The 27,833-nt window shown below is 38.2% G+C and overlaps 1 protein-coding gene across 1 annotated transcript; it reads left to right on the forward strand.

Annotated features, from left to right (window-relative positions):
• Positions 1-19: 19 nt before the first annotated feature.
• On the forward strand, positions 20-27,833 carry pkn2a (protein kinase N2a). Its single transcript, XM_073876112.1, has 22 exons — positions 20-360; positions 5,752-6,043; positions 9,765-9,919; positions 11,817-11,946; positions 13,881-14,026; positions 14,160-14,388; positions 15,361-15,546; positions 15,649-15,758; positions 15,854-15,997; positions 16,216-16,288; positions 16,974-17,136; positions 18,544-18,661; positions 18,864-18,991; positions 19,072-19,159; positions 19,252-19,343; positions 19,447-19,623; positions 23,651-23,713; positions 23,836-23,910; positions 23,990-24,134; positions 26,107-26,214; positions 26,296-26,376; positions 26,448-27,833. Exons 1-22 carry the CDS (start codon positions 340-342, stop codon positions 26,649-26,651), a joined length of 2,928 nt encoding a protein of 975 aa, XP_073732213.1. The 5' UTR covers positions 20-339; the 3' UTR covers positions 26,652-27,833.

Consider the following 27,833-nt stretch of genomic DNA (forward strand, 5'->3'; position numbering starts at 1 on the left):
GGGCTGGACTGATCGCGGCTGATCTGGGTGCGGGAACAGAAACTTGCACTTGGGGCGTTCAGCTCAGCCGCCCGCCTCCCTTTTCCATATTAGCAAGCAGCGGAGCTATGTGTTGTGTTCACCCCAGACGCACGGATCGCTGCACCGACTTTACCCCTACATTTACAACCAACCAAGAGCTTAACCATGGGACTACAGGCCTTTCCCGATCACCACAAGGATCGTATCCCAAGTAAAGCGCTTTTCGCTTGAGACGGAAATATATATCAGGCTTGTTTTTTGGGAGTGACTCACCTCCCCTTCCCCACAGAGTTTGATTCAAAAGAGTTCACAACCAAGATGGCCGCCGATTCCATGCAGGTAGGAAAAGTTTTTTATTTCGTGAAATGTTGATGTAAAGTGCACGTCAGATTGTTTATCGGTCCTCCAGGACGTTTGGGTTTTATAAAGATAATTTGCGTCGTGTGCGCAGCTCTCAATGTCTTTTGAAAGCACTACTTTTTTCTTTTGGGAGAAGCTGCTCCCTCCGCCGAAGAGCTCATGACATGGGAAAACAGGGAATGGGGCCTCAAAAACACTCATGACAATAATAAGGGTGTACGTACCCCTGCTGAAGTGAAGTTGTGTCTTCAAATGTAAAACAACCCGATTTGTGCGACGTTGTATGAAGAATAAATAAAATCAACAAGTGTCGGAGTTGAACACATATCCCAAAACTTAGTGGGCCACTTACGCAGACAACGTTTTTGGCACCATTGACGGGTACTGTATTTTTACTAGGTTTTAGGGCAGTACTGCCGCGTCCTTACGGCATAATTATATAACTCGGAAGTTGTAGTTATGTTTAGCAGTGTTTATTTTTTATTTTAATTATGTATGGAGGCTTTTAGTTTGTTGTCCAAAAGTCTTAATTTTAAATTCTAATAATTTAAAGCTATCACCAAAATAAGCTGTATATGTTTACACATTTCGTTTAACACTTTTTAACAGCGGTTAATAATAAACAATATTCCCTTTAATATTATGCTAATGCTTTCTTAAAGGGATAGTTCATCTAAAAATAAATCTAAAAATCATCTGAATAGTTTTTGTTATCTAAGAAAATATTCTTCTTAGGGCTGTCATGATTAGAAAATGTGTTTGATGATAAACTGGCAATTAATAATTTTGTTTAAAGGGATAGTTCACCCAAAAATGAAAATTCTGTAATCATTTACTCACTCTCATGTTGATACAAACCTGTATAAATTTTGTTGTTTTGATGATCAGAAAGGAAGATATTTTGAGAAATGTTTGTAACCAAACCGTTCGTGGACCCCATTTACTTCCATGGTATTCTGTTTTCCTACTATAGAAGTGAATGGGGTCCACGAACGCTTTGGTTACAAACATTTCTCAAAATATCTTCCTTTGTGTTCATCAAAACAACAAAATGTATACAGGTTTGTAACAACACAAGGCTGAGTACATGATGACAGAATTTTCAGTTTTGAAAATTGAAACTTTTTAAAAATTTTGAAACACAATTTTTGGGTGAACTATCACTTTAAGGCGATTAGTTGTCTATTTCAGGGCTTTGACATTTATGATGATTAATTGTCATTCATGCATATTTTTATGTGCTTCATTTATTAAATAGTTTTAACAAATGATTGGGATTATTTAGTTTAATCCTTTGCAAATTGCCTTTGCAGTACTTTATTATTAAAGTATTTTATTAATTTAAGAAATCCATCTTTCAGAAATGTCAAAATTCTGTAAATAACAAAAACAGTCACTATAAAACAATATATAACCATACAGAAAAATATGACCATAACAGAAAAGACAGTAAAGAGTATGGTATCATTTTGATTCAACTGCCCGACACATACATTCAAAGCTCATGCGACTCAAATAATGGAGAAACGTCTTATGAACATAACTGTACGTGCTAAACACACATAGTGGATGCAGGGCTTCTGCAAATGCTGCAATACCCGTGATCAGATGATTATTTAAAGAGCACCAATTATCCGATTCACAATTTTACATTTCCTTTAGGGTGTAAGAGCGTATTAGTACATGCTAACCATATGCAAAAGGTGCACACCCCAAAGTAAACGATGACGTGAGTTAACGTAAATCTCTTTTCTTGGACTACAACAAACACACAGATTGTAGGAAACAGTTTACTGACGTCAAAGGTATTCAGGCCAATCACAACGTACAGGGGTGCATTTCCCGAACAATGATGTAACTCGCTGCTGAACCAATATTGTACGATGCATAGTTGGAGAAACGAACTACCTTGTCCCGAAAGCATAGTATTTTTGTCGCACATTCGTCGTTTGAACCATGTTTGTTTAACAACATAGTTGATGATGTCACTTTGGAGGTGAAGTACTAATTAATCTGTGCAAATCGATTTAATGTCAGATTATTGCTGTAAATAACATTGCATCGGAAGACTGATTTTGTTATCGTGATTTAGTTATCTGTTCTTTATTTTCAAGATATTCAGTTCATGCGCAAGTTCCCTCTTACGTCACTCCTCCCAGGGATTCCCCAGGGTCTTAAAGCTCGTAGAACTGTGCACATGGGCAGTTTTCAAATGCAGCTCTTTCATTCTGTTTACAAGTTTAAAGACGTAAAATAAAATTGTAATATATTTAGAATGATGGATATAGACTGTACTATAGGGCTGTAACGATTTATCGTGCAAATGCGCGTTTTCTCAATGAATGAATTTGAATGAATTACGGTGAAATGCCGCCACATCCAAAAGCCAGGGGGCACACTCGTGCAGAAACGCCACTTGTGCCACAGAAGAAGTAGCGTTACAAACCCTATTCCAGGAAATGTCTACAGGAATATGTATATCGCTGTTCTTCAAATTGTTTCAGGTATTTTCATGAAAATAAAGAATATTTTGAATGACTTTGTTTAACGAGTGTTGCTTTTTCAAATGCATGTTATAAACGACTCAGACTCATAATGATTTTAGATTGATAACAGACTTCTTACTGACCAAAACGCCATAGTACACGCACAAGCTGCGCATGACACACAGAATCGCGATGCAGATTCGATTTTATACAGGCCTTTTTAATGGGACACGCGATATATATCGTTACAGCCCTACTGTACTACATGTTTTTTGCTTATTTTGTTCAAAAGCGTGATCAACGTAAGTCTACATATTATAATAACAAGAAACGATGCTTCTAACGACAGGTGAAGAGCTGTCGTTCTGATAAAAACTTCTCTAAGATGCAGTTTGCGAATGTCCGATGGAACAATGGTTTCGGGAAACACCCAGATCGGTGAACTATGCTGAAACGATGGAACTTGCGACCGTAGTTGGCTAACGATGCTTTTGGGAAACGCACCCCAGGTTAGCTGGCCAATCAGGGACAGTTTTGTATAAAATCCGTGCGTTTTTAGAAAGACCGACGCAAAAATGTACGGTATGTGGAAAATAATGTGTTTTATCCATAAACCACGCAAACACATTGTATTATACCAAATACACAAAATAACGTTGTTTTTAGCAATGAAATAGGTGCTCTTTAATATTCGTGAGAGCACAAATTTGTGTCTCACTGCAGTGAGCTGTCATAACAAACATCAGGTATTTTACTTTCAGTTTTGACAAAGCTGCTATTTCTCATTGTTATGTTTTTCCCAAACAGACATTATGCAAAGATTTCTAAAATCAAAACTTTTCTGTGTTCAGTTGTCTGAAATATCTCGTCCTGACAGATATCATTTTGCTTGTGAGGTTGTGATATGTCCTGGTGTGTTGAGGTTTCTCTTTTGGATTCTGGGACGTTGCTATCCATTATTATAAACCATTGTTTATATAATGTTTAAGTGCCATTGTTGTCGCTGAAACGTGTTTTGTTATCAGACAATGCTAAGTATTATGAAAAGTGAAAACATTATGGCACTCTTCAAACCAGCATTCGAGGGGCCTTTTCACATAATTAGTTTAAATAACCATATGACCATTTTTTGCCCCGTGCATTGTGCTGTTTTAATATCAATTGTGTGATATTTTGTGCCTCCTTGTCGCTTGTTTGTTGGCTTGAGTTTAGCGCAGCAGGCAGTAGAAGTGAGGAAGAGATAAGGTGCAACTGGCTTTTCCTACTGATAATACCTAATGTAGGAAAGGAGTTGTTTCAGCTTGACATTCAGCTGACCCATGAGTCACAGTTGTCTACTTAAGCAGAGTCTCAAAACATTTACATCGGTTATTTCGTTTCTTGGCACATGGTAGGATTTCGAAGGCACACATGACAACAGATCTATAGCATTTTAGTCCTTTATTTACAAAAAATGTATTTAGGGTTAGGATTAGGTTAGGCTTGCGAGAATTTGTTTATTCAGATATATTTGCGTGTTGAATTGTTGAACTTCACCTTTAGCCTTCCCCAGACCTGAATGAGCACATTTTGCCGAAAGCTTTGGAGGCAAAAGTTCTGCCTTGTTTTAAGCCGTATTTATGTCTACGCTTTCCCCCGGAGGAAGATTAGAAGACATGTGCTCGTTCTCTTGAGATGTCTGCGAGCTTACGAAGAGCTGTCAAAGCAGGATTTGGCTCATCCACTCCAACCTGTTATCCTTCCTGCTGATGTCAGTGATACGTTGTGTTACTTTATGTGTATGTGAACCTGTATGTGTGCATGCATGAACCCATGTTTTTGGCCAGAATGCAGTGCACTGAGGATAATGAATGCAATATAATGACTCAAGTTACTGCAGGTGATAATTATGCAATAGAAGGGAATTTCCTTTAGGTGCTGACCATAAAAGGGGTTTTCTTACATTTTTAAAGCAAAGAGGAGATAATGAAGTATTGTTTTGGTTTGTCAGCCAGTCCTTATCGCTAAATAAACCCCGTTGGGTGATTGCGTCTGAGTATCATTTTAAAGGGAAGTGTTTTACACTGACTGTAAATGGGCCTGCTTTTTACAGAACTACTTATCAAGTTAAAAAAGTGGACATGAAATATTATACAATTGTTATCTTAAAGTGAGTAGAAATTGTATTGTTTTAAAGAGGACATATCATGAAATTTGACTTTTTCCATGTTTAAGTGCTATAGTTGGTTCCCCAGTGCTTCTGTGATCCTCGAAAATGTGTTAAAGAACAACTCAGCAACTTAGTTTTGGTAAAATAGAATAGGTTATTGAAATCTGGCTCCCCCTGTGATGTCAGAAGGGGATAATACGGCCCCTTAATCTGCACCATCCAACCACAGCAATGCCATTTAGAGCGGAGATCAGCTTAAAACGGCACATTTTTGCTCAAACCTACAAAGTGGCAGATTTAACATGCTATAATAAATTATCTATATGGTATTTTGAGCTAAAACTTCACATACATACTCTGGGGACACCAAAGATTTATTTTAGATCTTTAAAAAGTCTTGTGAAATGTCCCCTTTAAATTCTTTAGTAGATGACTATTTACTTATCAGTGTTTTGTAAAAAGCAGAACCACTATTTACCCTAAATTAACCATAGTTTTTTATAGTCAAAGTATGCTAAACATGTTTTTTGTGTGTGTGTGTGTGTTAACTATGGTTTTACTACCATGTTTCTTTGTTTTATTTGTGGTAAAACCTTGGTTAATTTTGATATTGATATCAGCAGATGTTGTTTTAAGTAATTGGATGTCAGCATAAGCACACAAATTTTCTCACTGCATTCCTTTGATGTCTGTTTTTATTTTGTGCTAATTGTGTAAATTGTTTATTTTCTACAGGATCACATGGTCTCGGATCGGCTTGGACTGGGACACAACCTTGACCTGTCTGATACCATGGTGCAGCAGAAGCTGGACGAAATCAAGGAGCAGATCAAGAGGGAGATCCGCAAAGAGCTAAAGATCAAAGAAGGGGTGGAGAACCTGAGAAAGGTCACCACGGAAAAAAAGAGGCTGGCATATGTTGACAACATGCTCAAGAAGTCCAACAAAAAGTTGGAAGAGCTGCATCAAGAGCTACAGGAACTCAACGCACACATTGTGGTGAAAGATCCAGAGGATCTTCTTTCAGGTAAGCCACTGTCAATAATCATTTTAACCGTACAGAAAAAAAACTAATCTTATGATAATATTATTAAGGACGTTCACAAACACATTTAACAGATCTTTAGCAATGAAACAGTTAATGATGTGTCTATAGGCAGTGGTAATACAAGCACATATCGAAAACAGGGTGCAGTTATTTACTTTCTTTTAAGGATATTTCAATTTTTCACAGGTTTGTTTCCTTTATCTTCAGCATGAAATTCAAGTCGTAGGGAACTAAGACATATCTCAAATGACATTTCGAATATTAAAAACAGCATATTGAAATAGGTAGTCACCATGGCAGTGCATAATGTTTGTTGTTGTTTAAGAAACTTGAATGGATTTAGCACTATTTGTGTAAAAGATGCAGCCATTTATACTTCTATAGAAAGAGGTTACCAAGCGTTAACCTGTGCTGTGATATGAAGCAACATCTTTGACTATATTCTCTAGGAGCATGAACAATCCTGCAAGCATCTTGCTTTAACTTGAAAGCAAGTGTATGGCATTGAAATCCATTGAAAGCATTTCTTTTGGTGGGGTAGCGATAGTGGAAAATGCCCTACGGTGTCACACCTCTGTGTTGACCTCTTCTGTCCTTAATCAGAAATGAATTGATTGCTGTTCCATTAGCTGTACTTCATGAGAAAAAATATTACTTTTTTACACAGAACTGAGCAAATAGCATGTCATTCTTGCATATCACAACGACGTTAAGGGTATAGTTCGGCCAAAAATGCCGTCCGAGATGCATATGTCCATCATTTTTCAGACGAACACATTTTCAGTTATTTTAGAAAATGTTTTAGGTCTTTCAGTTAATTAAATGTAAAGGTACAGGGTCCACGTCCTTCAAGTCCAAAAAATGTGCATCCATCCTTCACAAAATAAATCCAAACGGCTCCACGATGATAAACATAGGCCTTCTGAGGGTAATCCGTCCCGTTTCATTGTAGAAATATCCACATTTAAAACTTTATTAATGAAAATAACTAGCTTCCGGTAATGTCGCCATTTTAAGGTACATTCACATTATAAGCGACTAGCAGTAGCAGAGCGACCCGATCTCATTGATTTCAATGGAAGCTCGGCGGCATCCGGAGACATGAGCAACAGTGACCGTTGACGCTGGATGGGCGTCTCCAGTCGCGCGACAAAGTTGAGAAATGTTTAACTTTATGCAAATTATTGGCGACATTTGGAACCGACTACAAATGAGAACGAAGCAGGGTAATTCACGTCATCCGTCTCTTGTCAGTTACTGGAGTGGACGTTACTTATTTGTTTATGACAACTAGATATAGAAACGCCTTTTTTGAAAGATATGAGCGACACACAGCGACAAAGTCGCTTATAATGTGAATGTTCTTTCGCGTACGCAGTTTACGGAGGTATCTCTGCTGCTGTTCTGTGCCCCCGCCCTCCGTTATACGTCTCTAAGAAAAGTGCGTACACTACGCTGATAATCTCTCCTGAATACAGATAAGCTAGTTATTTTAGTTTATAAAGTCTTAAATGTGGATATTTCTACAACACAGCGCGGATTACCCTCAGAAGACCTTTGTTTATCATCCTGGAGCCGTTTGGATTTCATTGAGGAAGGATATATGCACATTTTTTGGACTTGAAGGACGTGGACCCCGTAACTTTACTGTTTAGCAGCTGGAAGATATAAGACATTTTTTAAAATAACTGAAAATGTCTGAAAAATGATGGACATATGCATCTCGGACGGCTTCGGGGTGAGTAAATCATAGGTTTAATATCATTTTTGGCCGAACCATTCCTTTATACCTCTGTGTAGGACCTACCTGTAGCTATGCACCTCTCCAAAAATGTAGCAATGCATCTTTTATATGCAGACCTGTGATTGTGATTGGTCTGCTAGAACCCCTCCCTCAGGTAAAAAAAATCTGTATTGCATTTCCACTTGCAGTGGATATTTAACAACTCTGGTTGCAACAAAGCGGCCTATATTTACTGACAACACTGCTGGTGCTTCTCCAACAGCCTTCATAACAAGCTGCTACTTTTCGGCTTTTGACTTGATACAGGAAAATGCACACGAACAGCACGTCAACACAACCAACGATGAAAAATATAAATAAAAGCTGATGCATAGTCTATGGCGTAGGTCCTTCACTGAAGTAAAAATTGACTTTTAGTGCAGTGGTTCTCAAACTTTTTATCGTGCGGCCCTCCTTGTGTATGGTGCATCCCTTCATGGTCCACCCAGAGAAAATTTAGGACACAAAACATTCCATAACTTTAAATTTGAATTAAACAAAACATTAAAATATACAGTGTAGTGCTGTTGGTTACTAGTCTTTTTTTTAGGTTTAAATGCACAGAATTTATGATCAATTAATGTATTTTATAAAAATGTCATTAAACTGGGGCATAGGGTGGTCCTTATTTTTCAACTTTTAAAAGTTCATGCTCTCACCACACCAATATGTTTGAATAAATAAATAAAAAATTGGGCACTTTTTCAATATTAATTAATATTTAGAGGTTGCTCAAGACCTTTAAAGTTTAACACATTCATGTATTATGTGATACTTTGTGCTAGCATGTATAATTGTTCAATTATATATATATACTTATGGCGGCTATGGACTTATTTGACCATGCTCCATGCAATTAACTCCTGTCGTAGTTGTGATATGTCTTTTAAAACAAGAAAGCTTCAATGTGAATGAAGCACAATATACACAATGGCTGAAGCAAGACAATGGTTGAAGCAACACGAAGCAAGTCAGATATATGGTTTCTCTGATCAGAAGAGACTGAAATAGCAAAGTTACCCTCCAAGAAGCAAGTTTTATGTGTGTATGGTACAGTTTTAGCAAAAATATGTGATTTCGGAAATATTCAAAGGCTTTGAGCAACCTCTACATATTGTAGGAACAATTCAAAATTTTGCACAGTGTGTTTTTATTGATATCCTAAAACATTTAGGGGGGAGAGTTGAACATTAAAAAAAAATTGACCCATTATAAGGACCACCCTACTGGGCCCCCCTTGGCACCATCTCAGAACAAGTGCTTTAGTGTATCTGTTGAATGATTTTACAGCCATTGCAATTGTCGTTACATCATCAACTCAATGGACTAGTTGGCAAAGGTCCAGTTATTGTTTGTTACATAGTTGTTTTTGAATTGTTTGTCCGGTGTGTCATAGCTCTTTAATCTACACATAGCACCTCTCAGGTCTCATTGTAAAAGATTGGTGTTCTCTTACGCTGCAGTCTTTGTTTATAATAACCACAACAGAGGCATCTGTATTTATAAGTAATGATGTGACTCAGTATTCTCCAGGTGCTCAACAAAATATGTTTCTACTTTATTAACACGTGCTTCCCACATTAAAGTGTATTCCTTCTTACACACCAAACTTCAAGATAACTTTTTTGATTTTGATGTTTTTATGTTTTAATAAAAATGTATTTAAAAAGATAATTTTTAAATGTATGACTTAGACTCAATGTTGAGGAAAAAACAACTAATAAGAGCTGATAATAGATGTACAGAATACATAATACAAATGATTTGATGATACAGGTTTTGGTTGTTGACGTTCAAGTTAAAGTCTAACCTCATTATTACTCAGATTTCTAAATAAATCTCTATTTTTCATCCCATCCCCTTTAATCAAATCACTTATTTGCATTGCTAATTGGCTTTTTTTTACACTTTTCCCAGAATACCCTCTTACGTTGGACAGCCCGACAAGTGAAGCTCGACCATGCACTAGCAGCAGCAGACTAGCCGCCTTGAAAAAACAGAACGACATTGAATTGAAGGTGAAGCAGGGGGCCGAAAACATGATCCAGATGTATTCAAACGGCTCTTCTAAGGTGATCTACCATTTGCTTTTATTTAATGACACTTTATGCTTAAGGCATTTCTCTACTGGTGATGTAGAATCCGGGATTTTGTTGTTTACAAAGCACTGAAGAGAAGACTAACTGTGAAGTAAACAAGTTGGCCTTTCCACCTACAGATGTGCTGGGTTTTTTATATTAACTAGAATAGTTTACACACAAAAATTACAGTTTTGTCATAATTGTCATATGAACTGAGATTCAAAAAGACTAAAAGTTGAAAGCATAAAATGACCACTTTGAATGAGGGACATACTGAGATGGGACATACTGGGACATTTCACTGATAAGCCTCTGTTTTGGGCTACATTATATTCTTCAAGAAGATATATTTTGTGATCACAAAAAAAGTGTCTTTGAAACAACCTGAGGAAGATTCTGTGCTTTTTTGTGATAATTTTAATATTTTTGGTGAACTGTTCCTTAAGGGAATATTCCATTTTCTTAGAGTAAGGATCCATATGGTTTGCTCACCACCATGTCATCCAGGGTGTTGGTGTCTTTCTTTGTTCAGTCGAGAAGAAATTATGTTTTTTGAGGAAAACATTGCAGGATTTTTCTCATTTTAATGGACTTTAATGGACACCAACACTTAACACTTAACTAAACACGTAACAGTTTTTTTATAGTTTCAAAGGACTATAAACGATCCCAAACGAGGCATAAGGGTCTTATCTAGCGAAACGATTGTCATTTTTGACAATAAAAATAAAAAATATGCTCTTTTAAACTACAACTTTTCGTCTAGGTCCGGTCCAGCGCAACCTAACGTAAATGCGTAGTAACGTTGGGAGGTCACGTGTTACATATATAAACGCACATTTGCGGACCATTGTAAACAATAAACTGACACAAAGACATTAATTAGTATCATTTGACATACAACAACGTAGGAATGGTCCTCTTTCAACACACTTGTAAACACTGGGGCGGAGTTTCGCGTTCGTCCTCTGTGACCTCTTGACGTCATGACGTATTGCGTGGGGTCACGCTGGCGCATCGCGACCGGATCTAGACGAGAAGTTGTGGTTTGGAAGAGCATATTTTTGTTTTTCTTGTCAAAAATGATAATCGTTTTGCTAGATAAGCCCCTTATGCCTCGTTTGGGATCGTTTATATTCCTTTGATACTCCGTTGAAAAAACTGTTAAGTGTTGAGTTAAGTATTAAATGTTGGGTTCTATTAAAGTCCATTAAAATTAGAAAAATCCTGCAATGTTTTCCTCAAAAAACATAATTTCTTCTCGACGGACCAAAGAAAGACATCAACATTTTGGATGACATGGTGGTGAGTAAATTATCTGGATTTTTCTTTTAAGAAAATGGAATATTCCTTTAAGGACACAGAAATGGAGACCAATTTTTTTTTATTTAATTCCCATAATAGTAATAACCTTAATGTTGATAAATTTAAGTTTGACGCTATTTGTACAGTTTTTTGATGTCAGAATGCAGTTCCTGTGACTTGCTTAATAGATTTGGCCACAGGAGCGTCTCCGTCTGCTCAGGATGTTGAGTGTTAACATGACAGGAGCACAGTGCCGCCCTATAGGAAATTAGGCTTGGGCTGATGTCAACCAGGAAATGGTTTGTAAACAGAAGTTTTTCCTTCTCGCACACCTCGGCGTGGTTTGAAGTGAATGTGTTTATCCTTCAGCCAGCTAGTCCAAAAGTGCTTCAAAAACATATGATTACCAGTGGTCTGGTGAATGTCTAATACAGAGGAGAGGAAAAGAGATCATAGTTTAGCAGTAAAAAGATTTCCAGTCTCCGTTTATTTGTATGCCACATTTTTTGCATAGTGACAGTGTTGTTAATGCTTTTGTTGATGTTGTTGCTGAACTGTTGACATTGTTTTCATTGCTTCACAGGACAGAAAACTGCTCGCAACAGCACAGCAAATGCTTCAGGACAGCAAAACTAAGATCGAGTTCATCAGAATGCAGATCCTGAAAGCCAGCCAAACCAGCGAACTCAGTTTTGACAACCAGGATGTTATTGGTAACACTCAAACTTTAACATGATTTTTGGAAGGGGTGTGATGAGACACTTGCCTCACTAGTAAAACCATACATGAGATTGGGTTCACAAGAATGAGATGAGATTTTTTTCACATTTAAGAAATCAAATATTCAGTCTTTTATTCAACTGAAATCAAAAACTTTTGAAATGTTTTAACTAATCTAGGGCTGTCACTTATAATAAAATCTGGAATCTGAGGGTGAAAAAATTGCATTTAAAGTCCTTAGCAAAACATATTACCATAGTGATAATAAGTTTTTTATATTTCCCCCGGAAATGTACATTCTGGAACATAATCTTTACTTATTATAATGTTTTTGTCATAAAAGAAAAATTGATAATTTTGACCAATGCAATCTATTGTTGGCTATTGCTAGAAATACATCTATGCTACTTATGACTGGTTTTGTGGTCCAGTGTCTCTCATAATAGTTGATTTAAAAAAGAAACTAAACACCGTAAACGTGGTTTAACTGAACAATATAAACCAACAGGATTAGTCCATTTTCTTAAAAAAATAATCCAGAACACGTAACAGTTTTAATGCAGCTTAAAATTGCAGTTTCAAAGGACTCTAAACGATCCCAGGTGAGGCATAAGGGTCTTATCAAGGGAAACAATGTCATTTTTGGCAAGAAAAATAAAAAATATGCACTTTTAAACCACAGCTTCTCGTCTTCCTCCGGTCCTGTGACGAGCCGGCGCGACCTCACGTAATGCGTCATCACATCAAGAAGTCACAGATGATGAAATTCCGCCCCAGTGTTTACAAGTGTGGAAAAGAGGACCGTTCTGACATTGTTGTATGTGGAATGATACTAATTAATGTCTTTGTGTCAGTTTATTGTTTAAAATGGTCCGCAAATGTGCGTTTCATAAATGTAACGTGACCTTTCTACGTCATTACGCAATTACGTGAGTTCGCGCTGGCTCGTCACACATCCAGGGGAAGAGGAGAAGTTGTGGTTTAGAAGTGCATATTTTTTATTTTTCTTGCCAAAAATCGTTTCGCTAGATAAGACCCTTATGCCTCGTTTGGGATCTTTTAGAGTCCTTTGAAACTGAAATTTTAAACTGCATTGAAGCTGTTGAGTGTTGGGGTCCATTAAAGTCGACATGAACATTTTGGATGACATGGTGGCGAGTAAATTATCTGGATTTTTTTAAGAAAATGGACCAATCCTTTAACAAATTCCTGCAAAGGGTGCCAGCACCCTGGGGATTGTTATTTTACTTTTATTTTACATTGAGGTCACATGCTTACTTTTGGCCAAACAATGTTTAAATTTACTTAATCTTTAACATTTGGTCACCACTTTACAGTAGAAATAGTACAGCCACTGCAATTTTTAAGCAAAAACATGCAGACATCAAATCAAGGGCAAGGGTCTTCACACGTTAATTATTAACTTTCAAATGCAACTCGCCTCAGACTTTACATGCGTTCCCAAACAAATATTATATGAAACACAAACATAAAAGACAGAATAATGTAATGCAAGCACTGTAAAAATGGGTAGTCACAAAGTCAACTTTATGCTGATTTTATGATACAGCTTTTTACCTCCTCAAGAAATCTCATGAGAAAGATGTTTTATGTCTCACCCCTATTATTTGCATTCACCAGATCATCAAGACACACAAAATAATACACTACATAGCCAGTACTGTGCAGACAAATGAATTGGGTTTCAAATTACTAGCAGTTACATCAAAATTAAACACCATTTTATTACTGTTGGCCGTACATCTTGTGCATGTTTTGTTTTGTTGAGCTACATAGTCATGACAATGTAGAGCTGAATTGAGTTGAGTTGAGGTTGATCTGATGTTGTTGGCCGAGCTTATCTTTGTTCCAGTATATTTGCAGTGTTGGGGGTCACACTAATTGAAACTCATCTGTATTTGTACAGCCAAACCCATCATCAGTCCGCTGGACCTGCGGGTGGAGGAGCTGTGTCATCACACACGGATCGAGTATGCCGTGGCCGAGGGGGCCAAAAATGTCATGAAGCTGCTGGGGTCCGGGAAACTGGCTGAGAAAAGATCTCACTCTGAGGTATCTTCATCATTATTTTAAGTGATGTTTCTGGTCTGTTGCACCCTGTTTTGAACTAGCTTACTCTTGGTACTCCTGTTGTTGTTTTTCTTTCCATAATTTATTCCCCTGTTGTGATTCTGTATAAATCCAGGCCCAAGCCAGATTCAATGAATCCAGTCAGAAACTGGATCTGTTGAAGTATTCCCTGGAGCAGAGACTCAATGAGCTTCCCAAGAACCACCCTAAGAGCAGTCTGATCATGGAGGAATTATCCCTGTTGTCCTCTCCAGCCCTGAGTCCACGCCAGAGTTTAATATCCACTCAAAATCAAAACAGCACTGTGAAGAACCAGTACAGCACCAAGCCAGCAGCTCTCACAGGTGACCATGACGAAATCCCAAATTAAGATTTACTCCGGTTTCACGTGCTACTTATAGATGCGCTCAGTATTTTTTGTTTGTTGCACTGACACCTAGTGGCCACATGTGGATTCACACAAACGCTTCCTGTTCCTGAATCCTTTGCAGTTTTGCTGCAGTGTCCATAAATAAGTTTATCAATGTTATGTCAACCAGCATGGGGCTACACAATTAGCTTTTATTATCTATTGATATGGCATGATTTTAAACTATTCTATTTTTAGGGATGTCCTGATCATCTTTATTGTGTCCCCATTCTGATCCACGTCCTTTTAAGTATCAGTATTGGCCGATACCGAGTTGTAATTTTCCTGCACGTCTAAAGTACATTAAAGTTATTAAAATCAACCCAATGTATATGCTTGAATGACAAAATATCTCTGCAATGTGTTAATACGTGTTTTTACAAAATAAACAAAAATATTATGTAAACTTTTTATCTCTTTAGAGGCGACATTTCACAAGACTTTTTTTAAGATGTCAAATAAATCTTTGGTGTCCCAGTGTACATATGTGAAGTTTTATCTCAAAATATCATATAGATAATTTATTATAGCATGTTAAAATTGCCACTTCGTAGGTGTGAGAAAAATGTGCCGTGTTTGGGGTGTGTCCTTTAAAATGCAAATGAGTTTATCTCTGCACTAAATGGCAGTGCTGTGGCTGGATAGTGCAGATTAAAGAGCGGTTTTATCCCCTTCTGACATCACAAGGGGAGCCAAATTACAATGACCTATTTTCACATGCTTGCAGAGAATGGTTTACTAAAACTAAGTTACTGGGTTGTACTTTTTCACATTTTCTGGGGACACAATTATAGCACTTAAACATGGAAAAAGTCAGATTTTCATGATATGTCTCCTTTAAATTTGTTGGAACAGAACTGTAAGTGCACAAATCTATGTTAATGCTGACATCTATTTACAAAAATAGGCAAGTTAGAGGTTCGACTGATGGGATGTCAAGACCTATTAGACAACGTTCCTGGTCGGTCTAAAGCCACATCGGTGCCACTTCCAGGCTGGAGCCCGAGTGAAACCCGCACATCGTTCATGAGTCGTGGGACTCGCAGCAGAGGAAACAGTGCGAGAAATCTCTCAAAGAACGACGACTTGTCCAGTTGAGTGGCCTTTCTGTTGGACATGAAACGATTAATATAGAAAAGCATTATTTAGGTCTTGATTGTTTTCGTAAATTGATTTCTTTTATCTTTGTCTCCAGATGAGATTAGTGCCGTTCTGAAGCTTGACAACACAGTAGTTGGACAGACCAGTTGGAAACCTGTCAGTAACCAGTCATGGGATCAGAAGTTTACATTAGAGCTCGACAGGGTAAATTCTCAATGCTTATTTACACATGCTGTGTATCTATAACAGTACAGAGTTTTGTTTTTATACGACGTGGTAAATGTTTGCATGTACCATAGTCTCGGGAGTTGGAGATCTCGGTGTATTGGAGAGATTGGCGGTCTCTTTGTGCAGTCAAATTCCTCAGACTGGAGGACTTCCTGGACAACCAGCGCCATGGAATGTGTCTTTACCTTGAGCCACAAGGGACTCTGTTTGCAGAGGTAACTTTACAATGTTGTCTCTCACCGATCAATACTTCCTCACAAAGAGGTCTCTGATAGCCAGCCTAAAGCTCTGTGAGAAAATCAAAGAGGAATTCTTTACGCTCGGTGGCCCCTTAAACCCTCCAGCAGGTTTTCTTCAGAGAAACTGAGCCTAGTTAATCTTAAGTGGGATTGTGGGGTTTTTTCATGATCTAAAAAGCATTTTTGTATTATAGGTGACCTTTTTCAATCCTGTTATTGAGCGGAGAACCAAACTCCAAAGACAAAAGAAGATTTTCTCAAAGCAAGGTAAAGCATTTCCGGACGAAAGTTTGTGCCTTATGGTGACGTATTGTTCATTTTATGGGATACAATATATTATTTGATGCAAAATCAGTCTATCTGAAATAAGTTCAACGTGACCGTTTTCCACCTTACGTGACAATTTTTCGCAAATAATGAAAGCTGCTGCTACTGTTTCTTTAAGACTTCTATGTAAACTCATTACTCTGCATACCACAATACTACTCCTATTATTTTGTAATATATCATGTATGCCTTCCACAATTCATATTTGGTATGAATAGATTCTGCGAATGACCTACTACATTCAGCAGTGTACATAGGCACACTTTTAAAGGTACCAGAATGCAATGCGCACAAATTGACTTTATTTTTGTGACATCACAAAAGCTCCTCAGAGAAAGCTGTTGAAATGTAGTTTGAAATTACAAAGTACTTCAGAAATGTCAAAACGTCGAGGAAATGTGCACATTTTAATGATATTACTCGTAAGAGCAAAGTATTATTAAAAGTGAAGACATCAACCTAAATAACTTAACAGGTTTGCCTATTAGATATCACTTTCCATTATATTCACAATTATTATAAGTTTTTATTTTAGCTTCTTTTGTATACTACCCTGTCTGATGGGCTTGCAGTGTTGAGATGAATGTGTTTCACTCTTGATTTAATCTGATGGTCGTATCTGTAGGGAGAACATTCCTGCGGGCCCCGCAGATGAGCATTGGATCCTGGGGCCTTCTGGCCAGGAGGAGGGCCATTCCATCTCCGAATAACTCATTTAGTCCTCCAGTAGCAGAGTTGGCGGCTGATACCGGACACAGCAGTTATCCTGGAACCTCTACTTTGAGGAGGTACGATCACACGCAACAAGCATACCTTCGTACATTATTATTGGGGATTTTTCAAGTAGCATACCGACAGGGTGATTTTTAAAGGAAAACACCACTGTTTTTTCAATTTTTAACTGTTTTTACCTTATCTTGGATGAATTAATTAGTGCTGGGCAAAGATTAATCGCGATTAATCGCATACAAAATAAAAGTGATTTTTTGCATAAATATATGTGCGTGTACTGTGTCTAATTATTGTGTATATTTAACCACACACACATTCATATATTCATTTCAGAATTGTTTTTTAATTAATTTTTAATATAGAATATATAAAAATATAAATAAATATATATAAACATGTAAATGTTTCTTAAATACATACATGAATGTGTGTGCATTTATTTATACATAGTAATTACACACAGCACATACTCATATATTATGCCAAAAATCACTTTTATTTTGTATGCGATTAATCGCGATTAATCTTTGCCCAGAACTAGAATTAATACATACATATCTTTGTTCAATGCATGCACTTTTAATCTTTGTACAGCACTTCTTTAAGGTTTTAGCATTTAGCCTAGCCCCATTCATTCCTATGGCTCCAAACAAAAGTTTTATTTTCTGCCACCATACTTACTCGTGTAACTACTCATGTAACAGTCTTTAAATAGGGAAAACATGGAATTGTTTGGTGGCTTCTAAATTTATCCCTGTTTGGAGCCATAGGAATGAATGGGCTAGGCTAAATGCTAACACATTCACAATGCGCTGTACAAAGATTTAAGGCGGAGTCCACGATGTTTGAAAAACGTGTTGGAAAAGGAGACGGGCCGACTACCAAAACACACTTATAGCCAATCAAATCAAATCAAATGCCGGGTTGCGTATGTGTGGGGCGGGTCTATCAACAGAAGGTCCAGATTCTATTGGGGTAGGGGCGTGTTTGTTTAGGTGATTTCAAATATCAACATTGGCTTTCAAACATCATGGACTCCGCCTTTAAGTGCACGCATTGAAAAAAGATAGGTATGTATTACTTTGTCTAAGTTGATGTTAGAACATAGTAAAATATTGAAAAACTGTGGTGTTTTCCTTTAAAAGCTTTTAAGAAAACTTGTGTCTTTAAATTTAGTAATGTTCTGTTTTTTCTTAACCCATCTGGCTGTTTTTGTACACAAGATTGCATCTTAGCTTAACACCCCATAAGGGTCGGGTTTCATTTAAAAAGTGTCTGGTGGACCCATAACCAGCCTCATAACTCAGTTGAAGGGCTTCGATAAGGTTGTTCAGCAACCAATCCACCACTTTATTTTGAAATCAAGTATTAAATGTCCCCAATGTTAATAAGCACAATTGTTAGCTTATTTTTGTCAGCTGAGGTGTTTTATGTTGGTGTTTGGAATTGTGTACCCTCTATAGTGACCCGACAGTGACAAAACTGGACTTTGACAGAGACGCTACACCAAAGCTTTACACCCATACTAGTATTAGAGAAGCACTGCCAGAGGACAAAATCCCCAGCGAAGACAGAGAAGAGGTAACATAACACATAACAGTTCGCTAACTCTCTGGATATAGATCTGAATGACACATGTCATTTATGTCATCTCTTCTTCATTGCATTTGAAAGTAAAGGGAAATGCCTTTGTGATGACCTTTTATTTAGCCTAAAGATATCAAGCTATACATTATCATCTTGTATAAATACCTGAACTGATCCCGGCATTCTTTCTCTTCAGGAAACTTTGAGCAACTTTGACTATATAAATAACAGGAATAGCATCATTGTTCAGTCTAACCTGGAAGAAGTTGTTGAGCACGAGAGCCAGCCATCAGAGTTACAACTCATAAATGACACAGACATAAGGTGAACTATGTTTTTCTGTGTACTGAACCTTGCTTTAACAATAAAAAACTTAATTACTTAAAGCCTTTTTCATTTTCCAGGGAAGATGAAGAGGAAGAAGAACAATTTCACTTCAGTCTGAAAGACTTTAAATGCGTTGCTGTGTTAGGCCGGGGTCACTTTGGAAAGGTCTGTTCAACTTGTAATTTATAATTACAGGCACTTGCTCAAGCAAAATGATTATCCTTGTCTCTACGAATATCTTATTACTGTTTCTACAGGTATTGCTTGCAGAATACAGCATCACAGGTGAAATGTTTGCCATCAAAGCCCTAAAGAAGGGAGATATTGTGGCCCGCGATGAGGTTGAAAGGTAGATTTTGTCCCCTTTTGTGAAGAACGTGTATATTTGTGATTATGTCAGAAGGAGACATATCATTTTACTTTTTTATTGGTCCCATTTTTCATTCTCCCAGCTTGATGTGTGAGAAGCGGATATTTGAGACTGTGAACAGCGTGCGTCACCCCTTCCTAGTGAATCTTTTCGCATGCTTCCAAACCAAGGAGCATGTGTGTTTTGTAATGGAGTATGCAGCAGGAGGAGATCTCATGATGCACATTCACGCTGATGTCTTCTCAGAGGAGCGGGCCACGTAAGTGATGCACTACAATGTAACGCGCTAACCTGTTGTTTCCTCAAACTAGGGTTGTCAAACGATTAATCGCGAATAATTGCATTCAAAAAAAGTTTGTGTTTCCATAATTTGTGTGTAATTATTATGTATGTATGTATGTGCATGTATAAATATTAGGGCTGTCAATAGATTCAAATATTTAGTTTAGATTAATTGCATGATTGTCATGAGTTAACTTGCGATTAATTGCACATTTTTGTCTGTTCTAAATGCACCTAATTTAACACTTTTTAAGTTTTTAATACTCTAATCTACATGGGTGTAGACAAATATAGATGCTTTATGCAAGTGTATGCTTACACCAGCCTGTTTACATTCTCAATAAAGACATAAAAGATCAGAATTTTTGTGTAATTATCTTTAGACACATTGGGGTGGTTTCCCAGACAGGGTTTAGATTAATCCAGGACTAGGTCTTAGTTATATTAGGACATTTGAGTAGTTTTTACAAACATACCTTACAAAAAATAATACTGGTGTGCATCAAAACAAACAATGGCACTTATATACAGTGGGGCAAAAAAGCACCCAGTCAACCACCAACTGTGCAAGCTCTCCCACCCAAAAAGATGAGAGAGGCCTGCAATCTTCATCACAGGCACACCTCAACCATGAGAGACAAAATGAGGAAAAAAATCCAGAAAATCACATTGTCTGATTTTTTAAGAATTTATTTGCAATTTATGGTGGAAAATAAGTATTTGGTCAATAACAAAAAAGCAAGATTTCTTTCTCTCACAGACCTGTAATTCTTTAAGAGGATCCTCTGTCCTCCACTTGTTACCTGTATTAATGGCACCTGTTTGAACTTGTTAGCAGTATAAAAGACACCTGTCCACAACCTAAAACAGTCAGAATGCAAACTCAACTATGGCCACGACCAAAGAGCTGTCAAAGGACACCAGAAACAAAATTGTAGACCTGCACCAGGCTGGGAAGACTGAATCTGCAATAGGTAAGCAGCTTGGTGTGAAGAAATCAACTGTGAGAGCAATTATTAGAAAATTGAACACTGATAATGTCCCTCGATCTGGGGCTCCACGCAAGATCTCATCCCGTAGGGTAAAAATTATCACCAGAATGGTGAGCAAAAATCCCAGAACCACACGGGGGGACCTAGTGAATAACCTGCAGAGAGCTGGGACCAAAGTAACAAAGGCTACCATCAGTAACACACTATGCAGCCAGGGACTCAATTCCTGCAGTGCCAGATGTGACCACCTGCTTAAGCCAATACATGTCCGGACCCGTCTGAAGTTTGCTAGAGAGCATTTGGATGATCCAGAAGAAGAGTGGGAGAATGTCATATGGTCAGATGAAACCAAAACATAACTTTTTGGTAAAAACTCAACTTCTTGTGTTTGGAGGAGAAAGATGCTGAGTTGCATCCAAAGAACTCCATACCTACTGTGAAGCATGGGGGTGGAAACCTCATGCTTTGGGGCTGTTTTTCTGCAAAGGGACCAGGACGACTGATCCGAGTTAAGGAAAGAATGAATGGGTCCATGTATCGGGAGATTTTGACTTAAAACCTCCTTTCGTCAGCAAGGGCATTGAAGATGAAACGTGGCTGGGTCTTTCAGTATGGCAGTGATCCCAAACATACCGCCCGGGCAAAGAAGGAGTGGTTTCGTAAGAATAATTTCAAGGTCCTGGAGTGGCCTAGCCAGTCTCCAGATCTCAACCCCATAGAAAATCTTTGGAGGGAGTTGAAAATCTGAGTTGCCCAGCAACAGCCCTAAAACATCACTGCTCTAGAGGAGATCTGCATGGAGGAATGGGCCAAACTACCAGCAACAGTGTGTAAAAACCTTGTGGAGACTTACAGAAAACGTTTGATCTCTGTCATTGCCAACAAAGGGTATAAAACAAAGTATTGACATAAACTTTTGTTATTGACCAAATACTTATTTTTCACCATAATTTACAAATAAATTCTTTAAAAAATCAGACAATGTGATTTTCTGGATTTTTTTCTCATTTTGTCTCTCATAGTTGACGTGTACCTTTGACAAAAATTACAGGCCTCTCTCATCTTTTTAAGTGTGAGAACTTGAACAATTGGTAGCTGACTAAATACTTTTTTGCCCCACTGTATGTTAAAGGACAAGTTCGGTATTTTACACTTAAAGCCCTGTTTACATATTGTTTATTATGAAATAGAACGGTTTTGACTGACATTTCGACGTATGCGGCTGCCCCGAGAATTTTCGGGTGATCGTTGTTTCGCCTCCCGCCTCTGCGGTGGGTGTATGGGTGCACTGGGGCAGTCCTTCCTAAAATGCATTAAACTTTCGTTTACAAAGACGTGAAACTTACCGAGTGGTCAGGGGTGTTCACTGATATGCTCACACAAAAATCGCCGCAAAGGACGCCTTCCAACAGGTGTTATCGTAGTTTTTATCAAACTCCATGGACTTGTATTAGATGTGCTGTGAGGTACGGTATTACTCGGCGCCGGGAACGTTGTTTGTATTCTTGCAGTTGGCAAAGGCGGATTATCGCCACCAACTGGGCTGGAGTGTCTATTATTTAAGCTCTCAACGGAAGAATATACGGGTGTGAGGCGTTGGGAAAAATAGATCCACAAGATTACAACGAATGCTAAAACACCTGTTGGAAAGCATCTTTTGCAGCGATTTTTGTGTGAGCATATCAGTGAACACCCCTGACCACTCAGTGAGTTCCACGTCTTTGTAAACAAAAGTTTAATGCATTTTAGGAGGGATCGTTGCTGTGCACCTGTATAGCCATTGTGGATGTGGGAGGTGAAACAACAAATACCCGAAAAATCTCGGGGCAGCCGCATATGTCGAAATTTCAGTCAAAACCATTCTATTTCATCATAAACAATCTGAAAACAGGGCTTTAAGAGGCTGTTTACACTTGGCATTAACATGTGTTTTCGTCGATCGGATCACAAGTGGACGACGTTAATGCCAGGTGTAAACGGTGTTCAAAACGTTTTGAGCTCGTCCACTTTCGACCACTTTCAACCACATCCAGAGGTGGTCGAAACCACTTTCGATCGGATCGCTTTGGAGTTGCGGAACGCGCATGTGGTTGAATGCGTTCGAACAGCCACACGCGACCGCCTTCTCTCCGCCCATTTATCTAATCTGAGGTATTAAACACAAGTTTTACGTCTTTTTTGACTTCTGGCGTGAACATTCGGTGAACAGCGCTATTTTTAGCCTTTCATTGATAAAACTAAGCGGCTGATCTCCGTAGTTTCGTTTTGAAAGCGGGTGAAAGTTGCGCGATCCTATTTCATCAATTGCGGTGACAATTCACAGAAAGCTCTTACATACTCATGTACAAAACATTGTGCAGTATGTTTACTTGCTAAACAAGCAGTGGACACTGACATTATATTAGATCGCGTCCATATAAACTCATAATTACTCCCGCTCGGGTTTGAATGACAGCAGAGAGACTCGCCCACCGTCTCACAGACAACCCCCTCATAGTATTCAGCACAGAAGCGGTCGAAAGTGGACAAAAGAGACGGATTTAAATACCAGGTGTAAACGTAATGTGTCTCTCTCGTCCACTTGTGATCCGATCGACGAGGACACATGTTGGTGCCAAGTGTAAACAGCCTCTAAGTGTAAAATACTGAACTTGTCCTTTAAGATATGTCAGTACAAGGTGTTTTTAAATTAAGCAGCTCAAACATGCATTTTAGTCTTGGACTAGGATAAGCCCGGTCCGGGAAACCGCCTCATTATGTTTGTCAGTACCCTTGATTTAGATGAACATCAGATCACAATTTATGACAAATTTAATTAGAAAACTATTAAATTACAAAAGGTTCAGACTTTTTCTTGTTACTGTATATTATGCAAACACAAGCTTTTATTTTGTATGCGATTAATCGCTTCACAGCCTCACATAAAACATTTGAAAATGTGCATTTGATCTTCCTCTTGATGCAAGTTTGCATTTGATACATTACATCTTCTGTGTTTTTTGGTCGTTGTAGGTTTTATGCAGCGTGTGTCGTTTTGGGATTAGAGTTTTTACATGAGCACAAGATTGTATACAGGTATAAAAACACATTATTTTTTTGTATATTCATTGTATATATGTGTATATATGTGTACATTTGGACAAGTTTTAATTTTAAATTTAGTCTGCTCGCTTATAAAAATTGTATCCTTTCTGCAGAGATCTAAAGTTGGATAACTTACTGCTTGACACAGAGGGATTTGTCAAGATTGCTGATTTTGGTCTTTGTAAAGAAGGAATGGGTTTTTGTTTTTGTTGTTCCTGAATGTTGTCCTGTCAGCAGAAAGAAACCTTATTTTACTGTTTCTGTTTTAGGAATGGGTTACCAGGACAGAACAAGCACTTTTTGTGGCACTCCAGAGTTTCTGGCTCCAGAGGTGTTAACCGAAACGTCGTACACGCGAGCTGTGGACTGGTGGGGACTTGGCGTTCTCATCTTTGAGATGCTTGTGGGAGAGGTCAGAGTTCATCCACATCTCCTTTTTATGGTTATGGCGAAAGCCTTAGGCTCTGTTTATACCTGGTATTAAAGGGATAGTTCACCCAAAAATGAAAATGTCATTAATGGCTCACCCTCATGTCGTTCCAAACTCAGAAGACCTTCGTTCATCTTCGGAACACAGTTTAAGATGTTTTAGATTTAGTTCGAGAGCTTGTTGACCCTTCATTGAAAATCTATGTACGGTATACTGTCCATGTGCAGAAAGGTAATAAAAACATCATCAAATAGTCCATGTGACATCAGTGGGTCAGTTAGAATGTGTTGAAGCATCGAAAATACATTTGGGTCCAAAAATAACGAAAATTGCGACTTTATTCAGCATTGTCTTTTCTAAAGTCAGGTGACTGGAGTGACGCAGATGACGTACGACGCGGCTGACGTGTTATCTGGTGCGCCCAGCTTTTTTTTTTTGTGCGCCCGGGCTTCGTTTACAGTCTGAGGGAGACGCACGCTGTAAGTTTGAAAGAAAAAATACTTCACAAACATGTCTGAGGATAACACGTCATGCGCGTCACTGCAGTCAAGTGACTAGTCTCGCGCATGCGCATCACAACAGACGCGGAAGAGAAGACAATGCTGAATAAAGTTGTAATTTTTAGACCAAAATGTATTTTTGATGCTTCAACACATTCTTACTGAATCACTGATGTCACATGGACTACTTTGATGATGTTTTTATTACCTTTCTGGACATGGGAAAGTAAACCGTACATAGATTTTCAATGAAGGGTCAACAAGCTCTCGGATTAAATATAAAACATCTTGAACTGTGTTCCGGGGATGAACGGGGGTCTTGTGAGTTTGGAGCGACGTGAGGGTGAGTCATTTGTGACGTTGTTTTCATTTTTGGGTGAACTATCTCTTTAAGATGCGTTTTGGTCAATCGGATCACAAGTGGATGAGAGAGGCACATGTCCGTTCACACCTGATGTTTTAATCTGTCTCTTTTGACCGCTTCTGTCCTAATTACCTCAAGGGAATGGTCTAGTCCCACATTCTCAGTAATATGTCAGAGTATTGCTGTTTGTGTTTTTAGTAGGGATGCATCGAATCCAGATATTTTGGGTTCGGCCGAATAACGAATCCACTGTTTAAGATTCGTCCGAATCCTACTCGCATCCGTATTCCATTAACACAGTAAAACGCATTAATGACGTAAACAACGTCCACAGCAGTGTATTTTTCATTTTATTTGATTTTAACTGTAAAAAAAGGATAAGCAACATTATGGCAGGATGACAAGTGGGAAAAACTATTTTGACAATTACCATAAGCCTATGCATAATGAAAGCGATGCGGTGCGATGCGCTAGTTTTTTCCAGGTGCGTCCACGAAATGTAGGCCAGGAAGGGTTGTTCAAACACTTGTGACCACATGAGCATTTACACCTCAAAAGCAATCCGGTCGAATGCATTTTCGTCTGAATGTGTTCGAAAGTGGATAAGTTCAAAACGTTTTTGGCATCATGATCCTACTGACCAAAACGCATCTTGAAGCAACACTATGTAGTTTCCATGTAAAATGACTTACAGCTCCCCCATGTGGTTGAAAAGCACAACAGTGCCTGGTATCAGACACTCTTCTGCAGGCAGGGGGAGGGGTGGGGCTGTGTTTCCTACCCTCCACCGCCACTTTCAGAGTGTGCTTGTAGCAGCTAGGAGGCTGCTCAGGTTGCAGCAACCGTACAATTTGTCCAGTGAAAAGTTGTTCTATCACTGAAATAATTTTAGAGACATTATTTAAAGGTAAAAAAACTACATAGTGTTGCTTTAATAGCAGGTGTAAACAGGGCTTTAAATTACTGTGTATTTTTGCAAACTCTTTCGAGTAACCATGAATTGTTTTTCGAGTATAACCAGTGTTGCTGGTTTTATGTCAGTGATTTGTGTACGTACTAATTACAAAACCCACATTTTTCTGATTCATAGTCTCCATTTCCTGGTGATGATGAGGAAGAGGTGTTTGACAGCATTGTCAACGATGAGGTTCGCTACCCAAGATTTCTCTCAACAGAGGCCATATCCATTATGAGAAGGGTCAGTTTTAACTCTGTCAAAAGGGTTTTGCATGTTTGTGGGAAGATCAGCTTCATTTTAACTTAAGTTTTTTTCCCACAGCTTTTAAGAAGAAATCCGGAGCGACGGCTTGGAGCTGGTGAACGTGATGCAGAGGATGTTAAGAAACATCTGTTTTTCAGAGTAAGTGAAAAACTCTCATCCGGCTTTCTAAAGATCGTTTCCCTCCTAATTATTTATACCTTCATCTCTAGGATATTGACTGGAATGGACTTTTAGCAAAGAAAGTGAAGCCACCATTTATACCCACAATCCAAGGATCCAGTGATGTTAGTAACTTTGACGATGAATTTACCTCCGAGGCTCCAGTGCTGACACCTCCCCGAGAGCCACGACCCTTAAACCAGCAGGAGCAGGAGTTGTTCGCGGACTTTGACTATATTGCAGACTGGTGTTAGCAACACACATACAGACGGATGCAAAAAATGTGAACCCCACCATTTTATCTACTTGCAAATGTCCCTGTTTTAGGATTACCACAAGCCCATTTGAATTTTAACACGATGAAGAAACTTCTATGTATTTTACCACCAGATTCAGGTCTAGTTCATCATAAACGACTGAGAATAAGCACTGATAATGAAAAAATGTCATGAGGTTTTTTAACTATAATGGACTGTCTTAATGTACAAAGCTCATTGTATTGTAGCACCATGTGATCAGGTGCATTAGTATACCTCTGCTATCTGACGCCCCCTTGTGTTCTGGATGTCATTTAGCCACATCCACATTTATCTTAGCTAATATCATCAGACATGCTTCAAGCATGATTATCAGTGACCATTGATTTTTTTTTAATGCTTTTGTATTTGAAGTATTTACAATGTGACTGGTTAAAAAGTAAGTCAAATTTTGATGTTAATTATTTGTGAAGCGTTACAAAGCCATAGACGGATGATAGGTACCTACCATCAAATTGAATGTAAAATGCACCACCATTACCAAAACAGACATGATCCCTAGACAGTTTTAGGCAACCTTACCTATACCCCTCACTGTGCAGTATTAAAACTATTATGATCGTGTAACTGTAAGGTTACAGTGAAAACTACTATAATCGCATATATGGCACAGTGGTCTTCACGGAAAGAATCGTGTTTTGGTTACCAGGCTTAAGCTGTCAGTGGATTTATTTGTGACAGGCAATCACATTACCTCATTACTTGAGTTAGGGGTTAGTTGTGGCTGATAACTAGTGGAGATGAGGCATAACAGACTGGAATCTATACCAACACCAAATATCAAAACGTAATTATACATTTTAAGCAGCCTAGATGCTTATTCGGGGAAAAATAATCAAAATAACTAGGATTGTAGTAAGCAATAAGAATGGATGGGGTATATGATACTTAAAAGTATGGTATGTAGACTACACTACATAAACGCTATCAAGCTGGAAGCACTAATTCTCTTTTTTTTAATTATCCATGGTCTCTACCAATTACTTAGCATGATGCAAAGACAAATGTTTTTATGGTACACAACCTTAAAGTTCAACTTGACAATGGTGTAAATAACCAGTTCTTCTAAAACTGTTGGCCATCATGAGTGGAAATTAAATGTTTATATATAAGTAACAA

Source organism: Misgurnus anguillicaudatus, chromosome 2 (genome assembly GCF_027580225.2).
Source record: "Misgurnus anguillicaudatus chromosome 2, ASM2758022v2, whole genome shotgun sequence".
NCBI classification, from domain to species: domain Eukaryota; kingdom Metazoa; phylum Chordata; class Actinopteri; order Cypriniformes; family Cobitidae; genus Misgurnus; species Misgurnus anguillicaudatus.

What these genes read in the sequence shown, in the direction of transcription:
- pkn2a (XM_073876112.1), top strand. Translation starts at nt 340, where the DNA reads ATGGCCGCCGATTCCATGCAG. An exon ending in GATTTTGGTCTTTGTAAAGA is followed by an intron (nt 23,911 to 23,989) that starts AGGAATGGGTTT and finishes TGTTTCTGTTTT; the next exon opens with AGGAATGGGTTACCAGGACA. An exon ending in AGAAACATCTGTTTTTCAGA is followed by an intron (nt 26,377 to 26,447) that starts GTAAGTGAAAAA and finishes CTTCATCTCTAG; the next exon opens with GATATTGACTGGAATGGACT.